Here is an 11,633-nt window from a genome sequence, read left to right as displayed (position 1 = left end):
AGTGCTCCAAGGGCCAGGAACCCTCACTCAGCAAGAGGCTGTCGGTGGTTTAGGAGGGACCTTTTGAGGGGACTTGGTTGTTGGGCATGGTATCAGCTCAGGTGCTGGGAAGGAAAACCTGTCGTTACTGTGCACCGGGCCCAGAGGAGTCAGTAGCTGTCTGTGGACTTGCAGAGGGAAGGAGGAGAAAGGAGAACTGAGCACGGAGCCAGGAAAAGCCCTGCTTATGACTCACTTCAGTGCTTGGTGGACTTTGGGGCGTTTCCAGAGCATTGTCTGCATTGCAATTCGGCACAGCTCCTAAAAGCCAGAAGCAGGTTAAGATGCTGATAACAAAATAGTCCTTTTACCTTCGGCCCTTTGCCCCCATAACTTCCTTTTAACACCTAATTATCTCACGCCTTGATTGAGAAATAACTGCCAACAGAAGATCTTTTAGCTGCTCTGAAGCAAAGCAATTGTGATTTTTGACATGTCAACCAGATAAATCGAACTAAATGAGAACGTTCAGGGCCAAGTACAGGCTGCCAAGAGCAAAGTATTAGGTTGGCAGAGTTTAAGTTACTTAACATCCAATGCCAACATTAAGTCAGGAATTGCTGGGCATTTGGTAGTTATGCATTAAGGATTATGAGATTGGAGTTGAAGCAAAGGCCTTATCCACTGTGGAAACCCTCTGCTCCCACTTCCCTTTGAAGCCCAGCCGCTCGTGCCAAACTATAAACACATCACTTCCTGGAGGACATGCCAGGCCACTTCAACTTGAAACCAAGTCCCGATGGTGCGCATCCAAGATCCTCAAGACAGCCAGCAAGTTCGCAGGCCCTGCCAGAGTCCTCTGCTCTGGGAGCGGAGGGCAAGAGAACCGACCTCTGATTTTCCCGGCAGACTAAATGATCAGCAGGCCATGGATAGATTCGCATTATTGCGTCCCCAAACATGAACTTCGGTTGATGGAAAACGATCATGAAAACAATGAGCCCTCACCCCCATGGCTTGCATTTGATTGAATGCCAAGTCCTCCTAAGGAATGTCTGCCCGAGGAGCGCCTACAATCGTTTCCATTCTCAGTATATTTTGAGGTGGCAACTTGGCCGTAGAGTAGTGTTTCTCAACAGGGCAGCATTACACAAGGGACGTTATTCCCAAACTGTTGGCACCTCTCACTATTGTCAATAAACTGTCCCTCACACACTTCCCAGCACCCCTTGCGGTGAGATGGCACTATACGCAGCTGAGGGCCGCTGGTGAGCACAGAACCTGGGGCAGCTGAGCAGTCTTGCAGGACAGAGAAAAATGAAACTCCCAATTTCCCTTCGCTTGCAATCTTCCTATTCAGTCCTCTGAACTAAGCCAGTCAAACCATAAACAGCTCGGCCACTGTTCCACTCATCTTAGAGACTTTAAACAATCAAGTCATCACCAGACTGTCACAGCTTCTATAGAGAATACTTTTTATTGTACAGGTATCATATACACAATTTAATGTGTGAACATTTACAGGCATGGAGTTCAATTCCAAATCTCCATGGCACCCCATACACTGCACCGCGCACTCCTGTTTGGGATTAGCCCAACAAGAATGAGACACAAAGTTATCGCTTTGTGAACAGAGAGCTTCAATTAAATAGAACAGAGCCCAGGATCCTAATTCGTAACACCCTGTGTACATATGAATAAAACCTAAAGATGTGTTTTAGATGACCCCATCACCTTTAAAAGTTATTAAAATGGAACCCCATTTCTCAAAAAGTCACTAAGAAGTGCACCCGTATTTACAGACCCGATTAAATTATGCATAAATAAAATCTGTACACATGACACATTGTTTCTCAAAATAACAGCGCCTCCTCTTGGACCTGGGGGGTGACAGGCAGCAAAAAAATGCTTCATGCCCACCCTTTTCAAGTTTACTCGAATCACCAAGATGTGAAATAAATATGCAAATAAAGCTTCAGTACCTTAAAGGAACATGTCATTTCAAAGAATCTCCCATTTGAAGAGTTAATTTTCAGTTAAACAAAAAACAAACAACATAAAATCAGCAGGCTTTGCTTCTACGTGTTTTGTAAAACCCAAAAGCCCCTTTTGAACAAGGGGATTTTTTAAGTGTGTTCAATACCACCTATTAATTAGTTGCTAAGCGGAGTCTGCCTCCTACTGAACGCAGGATTTGATATATCTGAAGATGCTAGATAAACACTTTTTTCTAAAGATAAATATTTAGTGGGCAGGAAGCCAGCAATGACTTTAACACTGAAAGTTATTATTGATTTGAATCACATAGACTTGACATTTCAACAGCTAAGCATGTGGGGGTTTTGTTAGCCCAGGGGATGGATTTAAAAGGTTTGAAAACTTGTAGCACCACTTTCAGAGACAGGAAGAATGGGGTTCAAAATAAAACATAAGCTTAATGAATAGAGAGCCAGTACTTGTCACCTTCTGATCACTTGTCCAGAGTTAAGGAGACGCGTCAGCGCCAGAGAAATACTAAGGACTCCCAGAGAGCAGGTCCAACTCCGGAGGCCAGCAGGCCTTTCAATGGGAAGGCAAGTAAAAGCTCAGCTTGTCCCCCCAGGCCGAGGAGTTTCCCCATCTGTGCCGGTGAGAGTGGTTTTGGGAGATTTTTTCCCCTTGCAGACTCTTCTTCCCTTTGTTTCCACCTGTTTCATTTCCGATGCTTCTCCATCTTCTCCAAGGTCTTGCTGGAATCGGCTGGACTCTGGTCCCCAGGATTCATGTAGGATTTCTCTATGATGACCAAAGCCTCTTTTATGTAGTTCTGCATCGCAGATACCGCGGCACAGATGGCCTGGCTGCCAAACCCGTGGGTAATCAGGCTGAAGTGAGACAGGCAGTTCTGAATGTTCGCCTCTAAGACCGGGGCCGGCCGGTTGTTCCCATTGGGTGTTCGGTCTTGGTTGAGAAGGTCCGTGAATTCTTTACACACTTGCCTGTGAACATAACACACACCTATGAGCTCAATCTAGCTCTTGACAGGTAGTTGAGGATGACACCTGGGAGGCAATCAGAGATGGCTGGCCTGAGCCAAGACAGGAGGCTTTAAACTAATACTAATATAATAGCCAATTGCCTCCTTAGTACCTATTATGTGCTTGTTTACTCTTTTAAGCACTATCTTTTTAATCCTCACTGATTAGAAGATAACAGGATTAACCCCAGTTAAGCCAGTCAGCAGCCAAGGGCATCAGGTGGGATCTGGATTCCAGCACCAGAAGGTTAAGGGACATTTGGTGCTGGGCCAGTTTAATAAGCCAATTCACCAATTCGGAGAATCACACATCTCCCTGAAATTCACTTTTTATCCAGGCTGGTTCACTGTGCTCCCTCCCTTTTGCCCCATTTGCAACTGGACTCGTTCTGCTTCATTTCCCATGATTTTTAAACCAATTTACTGCTGGTTTCCATGAAAAGTCCTGCAGCTGCAGAAAGTCAGTTTTGAGACATTTAAATTGCCCACTTGTCTCCTGCAAATCCAGTCATCACTACATTTAAGAAACAAAAGTCGTTACCAGGAGGTAGGAGGGACACAATCTTTACTGGATGTGACAAAACAAATAATCTTTTCAACACACTTTTTAAGATATGCAAATGTGATCAGGAAAGGGTAAGTTTAACTATTTTGAGCTCAACAGCTAAGCAGCTCAAAAGACATTCACAACTGGAGCAACGCATTCGTTCATTTTACTGACTCTTCCCAGGTATTTGACTTTGTGAAAGAAGCTCCTAGTCATTTTCGTTTGCTCCCCACCCTAACTTATTTAGCCAGCATTTCTGGAGCACCAGGGGCTGGGGCTGGCCCCTCAACTTCAGGGTCACAGCAGCAAGGCATCTGTGTACTTACTGTGCGGCCAGCAGCATGTTCTTCCTCGTGGCCATCTCATTCCGTCCTCCGAGATGAGGTCTAGTTAAGTACTCGGCCACCGGCTTACTAGGAAACTCAGCTTCACAGACATACGCAAAGTCCCGAGCCAAATGAACGGCCTCTCCTAGAATCATGAAAGAAGTTAGGGTGTACGGACGCTGTCCTGTTCCCCTTTTTAGTCACTGCAACCTCACTGAAATCACAGACATGGCCCTGGCGAGGTGGCTCAGTAGGTTGGAGCGTCATCCGGTACCCTGGAAAGGTGGAGGGCTCGATTCCTGGCCAGGAAGTATGTGGGAGGCAACCCATCAAGTCTTTCTTCCTCCTTTCCCCTCTCTCTCAAAATCAGAGAAATCGTAGTAAACAGGGTCAGCGCCCCAGCTGGTGAGGCCCTCTCCCCTACGGGCAGAGGGTGAATCCTAAAATGTGAGGAAAACAGTCCCCAAAACTTTTAACCACACCCGAGCAATGTGACCCGGTCCCCTGCCCACCTTGAAGAGATCGACCTTGAGACACACCCATGCTTGATAGCGGAAAGCAGTTATCTTTGTGGAGAAGTAGGAAAATTTAAAGGAGATGAGGATGTCTGACAACAGCAAACTGGTCGCTTCTCTTTATGAAACTGTTACAAAGTCTTTGACCCGGAACTTTCTTTTCAAACTAGGGCGCCCCATTACCCAAGGAGCCAAGTCTCTAGAATGTTTCTTTAAGAAAGGGAGGCGTGTTTTTCCCGTTGGAAATGCTAAGGTCCCCAACCACCGGCTTTTTCCAAGATACTGGGGAGCAGAGGGAGAGAGAACCAACAGTACCTGCCCCCCAAGCAAGCCCAGTGCCGACTGTGACTGCACACTGCCGAGGCGGGTGGAGCTTTCAGAAGCCCAAACGGTGCCCCCTTCATCCACTTGCCTCTGAGGGCTTTCCTGAATCAGGCGGACCTGAGAACCATTGTTCTGGCACTTTCTTATTCATACCCTGACACTAGGCTAAGAAACCTGAGCGAGGCCACATTAATGCAGGGGTTCTCAAACTACGGCCCGCGGGCCACATGCAAATATTGTATTTGTTCCCGTTTTGTTTTTTTACTTCAAAATAAGATATGTGCAGTGTGCATAGGAATTTGTTCATAGTTTTTTTTAAAACTATAGTCCGGCCCTCCAACGGTCTGAGGGACAGGGAACTGGCCCCCTGTTTGAAAAGTTTGAGGACCCCTGCCTTAATGCACCACACACAGAATCCACCACCATTGGCCATGCAGCCAGCTTGGTCCCCAACAGGCAGTTAACAGGCAGCTCCTTGCTCCTTACCCTGACCTCAAAGACACTCACAGAAAGGTGGAGTAGGGCCCCCCCAAATCTCTTTAGCGCTGGGGTAGCACCCATTAGACCAGGAGAAAGCAAGTGTTCAAAAGATTGCCTGGCTACTAGCCCTAGCCAGTGGCTCAGTGGTTAGAGCGCCGGCCCGTGGACGGAAGGGTCTCAGGTTCAATTCTAGTCAAGGACACATACCTCGGTTGCAGGCTCCATCCCCCATCCCTGGCCCCAGGAGCCTGCAAGAGGCAACCAATGGGTGTGTGTCTCTCTCACATCAATGTACTTCTCCCCCCTCCCTTCCACTCTCTCTAAAAAAATCAATGGAAAAATATCCTTGAATGAGGATTAACAACAAAAAAAGATTTCCTGGCTACCAGGACACCACCCCTCATTGGCTCCCCCAGCCAGAGCCCAGTGCCCTGCTGACCGGTGAGGGCTCGGGTGGCTGGAGGCTGCAGGATAAGCTATCAGTGTCCCAAGACACTTACCCCCCTTTTATTAAAGCCACTTTAAAGTGTGTGAGTTTTGTTTTAATTATTTCACCTTTTCTAACCCCCCCTTTAAAGCCTATATTGCATCCTTGCTACTTTCCAGGTTGGGCAGTGCCATCTCCTAGGATTAGGGGGAGGGAATCCCCTGTGGGCCCCAACACTTTTAAACAAGCACAGGAATTGTGAGGTGATCCAATCTCCTTTACAAGGGCTTCTCTTTGCTGACCACAACCCCAATATCCCACAACTACAATAACCAGAAACCATACTTCTGTGTCCACCAATAAGCAGCTAAGCTCTTTAACATATATTTTTATTGATTTTAAATAAAATCAGAGAGGAAGAGAGAAAAGAAACATCACTGATGAAAATCATTGATTGGCTGCTGCCTGCATACCTCCCACTGGGGATTGAGCTCACAACCTAGGCATGTGCCCTGACTGGGAATCGAACCGGGACCTCCTGGTTCATAGGTCCACGCTCAACCACTTAACACCATCCGGGCACAGCTAAGCTTTATAAAGGTGCTAGAGGCCTGATGCTTGGCCCTCACAGCCCCGGCTTCCAGCTGTCCGGTCTAATTAGCATATTACGCTTTTATTATTATAGATAGATAGCAACTGATCCACTGCATCTTCAAAAACTGGGTCATTGAACAGCCAATGTCTCAACATCCTAGTTTGATTTCTTGGTTAGGAAAACTCATTTCTTTTTTGAACCCAGAACACTTAGCAGGCAGATATTTGACAAAAAGCACTGTCATTCATTGTGATGAACTCATGACAATTCAAATCACCTTCATTTCGCTCTACTCATGGCCAAATTAAGAGCTGTTTTTAAACTTTTCTGAGAGAAATAGTAAAGGCACAACACAGCAAAGGAAAAGCACCAGAAAACGCCACTGACCTTCTACTAAGGACGTCAGGAGAGTGACGTGTGCAGCCTTCCGTCTGCCGGCTGGAAGGTTCAGCCCAATCTTGTCCAGCTTCTCCCGCAAGGACCGGCCTCCATTTTTAGACTTGGCTCTGCGTACAGGAGAGTCAAGCTTGACTATTCTCAAGAAACCACTTTAAAACTCCAAATTCCTAGGCTGCCATCAAAACTAAAAATTTTCAAAGAGACTGTCTACTTAGTAGACTCTACTACATTATGAGGATCATTATCAAATGCCACAGGGTGTCCTCATCAATTAATCCCTGTAAAATGCAAAATTTGTTCTTAGCATAGCCAGCATTTTCTTTTTTAATCACAGAGTATTGCAAGCTGTACTGGAGCTGATAGATTTTTCACTCGTAAAAACTGCAGCAGCTCCAAAAAACAACTCCCTGGGGGGACAAAACCCCTGGAGCTTCTCTTAATTTGGAGGCCACCACTTCACTCACGGAATGAATTCTAACCAAATGATAATCTGTTCGCGCTGTTTTAGCACCTCCTCCTACATTTGGCACTTTCTAAAAGCAAAAGTACTAAAACTCTCTGAGCTGATTGGAATTCAGTGTTAGGTCTCAAAGTTACATAAATGTTAAAAATACCTCCCAGTGCTCTCATATAGTCACCCAGCCACCATGCCCACAATGTGCCCCATATACCTTCTGAGAACACCTCCCAGCAACGAGGCATTTAAGCACTCAGGCGGGGACAATCGCCTCTGGACTTCGGCAACTGTCACTTTGTATTTCGATGTGGAGCTCAGGAGGGACAATCTTCCGGGGACGGAGCAGAAGACCTCACTGGGGTTCATCACAGCCCCCACCAGCTCCTTCTGACAGGGGAGACTCAAGGGGTTCTTGGTCATTGAAATGGGACCTGTGAATGGGATCAGAAGTGCAGTCTTCAGAGCTGCATCGAAGCAAAAGAGACCTTTTCTGAACCACTAACCGATGCCGAGAGGGCTCTTTAAACAAACAACATCGCCTGTGAGGCTGTAAATTGCAGGTTTTTCTTAAAGCCTTGATCTTCAAAAACAATCCAATCGGAAGTTCACCAGTTAACACAATGGGAAGTTAGTCAAAACCCCAAGCATGGAAGGATTTTTATTCGATTCCACTGTTAAAAATCTAGTTTAATTAGAACATTTGTTTTCAAAAGACTGCTTCGATACTAAATAAGTGGTATTGTTTTCGTCTCCCTCGAGGAATAACCAAAATCACAGGACAAACTCAGATCCTTTGCCAAAACCTTCCGTGCAACAGCAAGTTTTGAAATACAAACAAACCTGTTCTGTTACAAATTTACTGGGAAATTCAGTGTATCTTCTGAGTGCTAAAAAAAACTAAAAAAAACAAAACAAAACAAAACATAAAACATTTCCCCTCAGCTGATTTCAAGCAGTTTAACTTCAAGTAACAGACCGTAACTACCTTTAATTCAGGCCCCTTCCATTTCCTAAAACAGCCAGACTGGTAATCCCATCAAGCACATTACTTAATTCTGAGAGCCACTCACTTACCAAATACAATAATCCAATTTTCCAAATCCCACCCCCGTATGCTGCATAAACTCTTTAACATCAGCCTCGGACAGATCCAGGCCTGGTGCTTTTAGGGCTCTTTGGAAGGCCAGACTGTTTCCAAATGCTTTCTTGCAGGTTAGAATGAAGGATCCTTGCCACATGCATATTTGCAATCGACAATAAAAATCACATCAACTCATTTGACAATTAACATTGTCACAACCAACCACACAACTAAAGCCCTGGTGTTTTTCAAACATGGTAAAAATACCCTGAAATTAAAGGAGTAACATATCTGGGATTTCATTTAGGTGGGAAAGAAGTGCCCTTTCTTCTCACTCCCAAAACCTGCCTTCCCAGAGTTCTGGTCCCTTCCATGGAGCACAAATGTCCCAAGTAAGCCACCGAATGCCCCCACCTTGCCATTAAGTTGATCACAACACTGGTAAGAGTCAGTGCACAAGGCCCTGTGTGGCCCTACCTTTTCGAATCACAGTCTGATCATGCAGAAGCAGGTGCTGCTCATCCACGATCTGGGGGAGAAATGACAAAGTTTCCTTTAAGTTCCGGGGTGCCTGGGCTGGGGGCTGGGATAGAGTCCGGGCAGGAAGGGGCACGACCCTAGACGCGCTCACCTGCACCTCGTCCATCTGTTGCCCCATGTCATGAAGGCCCAGGTTCTCCGCCAGCCCCGCTGCGTCCAGGGCGTGCGCGTGGGGCAGCAGCAGGTCGGAGCGGCGGAAGCCATCCCTGCGGGCGCTCATAGCGCCGCCGTCCAGCCCGGAAAGATGGGGTAGCAGACCGGCCGGGCGCCCGTGGTGCGAGGGCAAACCAGCAGCCTCCTGGCTCTGGCGGCCGGGCCAGGCCTGCGGCTGACTGCCGGCGGGCGCCGGCTGGTGCAGGGGGTTGATGGCAGCGTACGCTTCTCCCAGATGCGAGTAGGGGTCTGCCGACTGGGAGTAAGTCAGCGGCTGGTAGGGAGGTGGGAAGTAGGGTGGTGGCTGGTACTCGGCGACTCCGGTGTGGGAGAGGGGCGGCGCGGGGCTGTAGAGATGCTGCCCGGCCGAGGAGAGGTGGGGGAGGCGCGGGTTCCCATTGCTGCTCCCGTCCTGGCGATCCTGGAAGAAAGAAACCGACACCCGGTTAGTGCGAAACCCCGCTACCGCGAACCGCCACGACCGCTGCGCTGAGCCGAGGGCTCCCGGCGCCCAACGCCCCAGCCCGGATCCAGCCCGCGGGCCTGCCCTCCGGACCGAGGGCTCCCAGCAGCCATGTGCCCCAGGGATTTCGTCGTGAACCGCGAGTCTGCGTGGGAAAGGGAGACTGAAAGACCTGGGGAGGCGCGCCCTCGAAGCCCGGCGGCGAACCCCCGGGCGCTCCGCCGCGCGAGGCTCTCCAAAGCGCCAAGTCCGAGTTCCAGGCCCCGGAGGAAGGCACCCGGTGCAGGGCGCTCTCGCTCACCAGCCCGCACATGTTCGCGTCGCCGAGCAGAAGAAGGCGGGGAGGCGGCGGGCGCGGATGAAGCGCGCAGCGCGGGAAGTGCGCATCTCCCCGCCCCAGGGAATAATCTTTTCCACGCCCTCAGGACAAAGCCCTCCGGGGAATGACACTCCCTAGCAGGGCTGCCACCCAGCGCCGCGGAATAACTCGAGGAGGAACGCGAGGAGGAAAGCGCCGCAGCCGGAGCAGCCCTCCCTGCTAGCGTGTCCCGACCAAGTGAGGAGAGGAAGTGAGGCGCCAAACCTGCCCGGCCACGGTCCGTGTCCCCACAAACCAAGGCACTGAGCGAAAATCAAGAACCTCGAAATTGGGCAACTTTGCGAGCTCACGTCCCCTTGCCCCGCGGCTGTCGGACTTAATTCCTAAAGGATGTCTCTCCTACTGCCACGGGGGTCACGGGGTAGTGGGGGACCAGGAGAAACATGGCACTGTCGCCCCCTAGTGGCAGAGTCCGGGGGTGCTGGACAGGGGCAGCCCCTCCAGGTGCCGAGGCCGCGGTGGGCTCCCGCGGGCCCCCAGCGCCGCTCCGCTCTCCCAGCGCCCGGGCTCAGGCCTCCCGCCACCTGCGTCGTCTTCCTCTTCCCGCTCGCCACCTCCCTCCCTCCCACTCTCCGAAACTCTAGCTCAACCTGTCCGACAGGCTGGAGCACTCCGAGCGCTTACGGCCCCATCTGGCCTCGGCACCACCCCCCTCACCACTCCCCAGCCCCCACTTCTCTTGAACACCAAACTTATGTTTTCTTCTTTCCCCGGGAAGGTAGCGGGGAAGCTGAAAGCCAGCCTGGGAGGAGACTCCGCAAAGGGCAGGTCAGACACCCCTTTGGACGGAGATTTCGTGCGTAAAAGCCGCGTCCGAGGCAGGGTTGCGGACCAGCGCTCTTCCGAGAAAACGGGAAGAAGGCTGTTTTGCTTCGCTTGAAACCGACCGGTAAGCTTTGTGGGTGGGATTTGCCGTTCTCTCTCCAGGCCCCGCTCCGGAGGCTAGATCTTTAGGAAAAGGCCCGATTCAGGATGGGTCCCCGGAGAAACCGACTAGTGGGTGTCCGGAAAAGTGGACCCGTCCATCACGGGGCAGCGGCGGGTGCCTGCTTGCTGCTTCTGCACCCTTGCCCCCAACCTCGGTCCAGCGGCCCCCGCCTCCCAGACTGTCCTGGGGCGGGGCCGGGCTGCACCGTGCCCAGCTCACCTCGCAGTCCTCTTCATACTTGACATTATCGGTTATTTTCCACAACATGGCGTCTTGCGTCCCCCAAAACAGCCGCCAATTAAATCCAGGTTCCCCCCACCCCCCCAGCGGTAAATCCAAAATTGGGGTCACGGTGGCCAAGCGTCTGCCGCCGCCCCCGCCGCGCGCGGGCCTTGCAGAACGGGTCACTGGACGCGCATCGGCGGCTCTGCGAGCGTAGACGTTGCCGCCGCCGGCGAACAGGCCTGCCAGGGACCCGGGAAGCCGCGCCCGCACTGTGTCCCGGCTATAGCCGGGGGACCCGAGCGCCTTAATGAGAAGGAAATTATCATAACTCCTCCCCGGGGGCCGGCGCCACGGCCCGGGCTGCGGGCGGGGCGGCCCCCAGCCAGTCCCAGCCTAGCTCCGCCCCGAACCCCAGCCCCCAGCAGAAGACCCAGGTGCGGGAACTGGAAGACGAGCGCGGGCGCTTCTCCGGACGTCTCTGACCTGCGGAGCCTGGGTCCCCCGTCGCGCCTTCCAACCCACCGTGCACACGCCTGAGATTGGCGGAGCTGGGGACCCGAATCCGAACACCCCCTCTTTCGCCCTAGAGCACCTTCCCCCATCGTCCAAAAGATGTCACGCTGGGTTAAAGACCCCAAGTTCGGGGCGTCTCAAAAGCCGGGGTCCCCTTATCTCTCAAAACGTTGCACCCCACCCGCTCCACGTAGAGTTCAAGTTTAGGCTGGGATCGTACAGTGGAGCCCCAGCCGCTCTGAGCGGTTTCCCCCCTCCCGGCTCCGAGAGCACAGCGCCGTCCAGA

At 51.1% G+C, this 11,633-nt stretch overlaps 1 protein-coding gene across 5 annotated transcripts; it reads right to left on the bottom strand.

Moving 5' to 3' along the window:
• Positions 1–1,433: 1,433 nt before the first annotated feature.
• Positions 1,434–11,122, bottom strand: TFAP2C (transcription factor AP-2 gamma). Of its 5 annotated transcripts, none has more exons than XM_036322475.1 (7): positions 10,829–11,122; positions 8,778–9,260; positions 8,624–8,675; positions 7,280–7,529; positions 6,597–6,715; positions 3,869–4,013; positions 1,434–2,957 (listed from the first exon to the last, which is right to left on the bottom strand). In XM_036322475.1, the coding sequence occupies exons 1-7, from the start codon at positions 10,874–10,876 to the stop codon at positions 2,672–2,674; spliced, it is 1,383 nt and encodes a 460-aa protein (XP_036178368.1). In that variant the 5' UTR covers positions 10,877–11,122; the 3' UTR covers positions 1,434–2,671. The 5 variants fall into 5 exon arrangements, with proteins under 5 accessions (XP_036178368.1, XP_036178369.1, XP_036178366.1 ...); XM_036322476.1 differs by having other exon boundaries at positions 7,280–7,496; positions 10,829–11,120; XM_036322473.1 differs by lacking the exon at positions 10,829–11,122 and adding an exon at positions 9,475–9,771.
• Between the last annotated feature and the right edge of the window lie 511 nt (positions 11,123–11,633).

Source organism: Myotis myotis, unplaced genomic scaffold (genome assembly GCF_014108235.1).
Source record: "Myotis myotis isolate mMyoMyo1 unplaced genomic scaffold, mMyoMyo1.p scaffold_m19_p_9, whole genome shotgun sequence".
NCBI classification, from domain to species: domain Eukaryota; kingdom Metazoa; phylum Chordata; class Mammalia; order Chiroptera; family Vespertilionidae; genus Myotis; species Myotis myotis.
The sequence above is the reverse complement of the archived record's forward strand: the minus strand, read 5'-3'. Positions and strand labels throughout refer to the sequence as shown.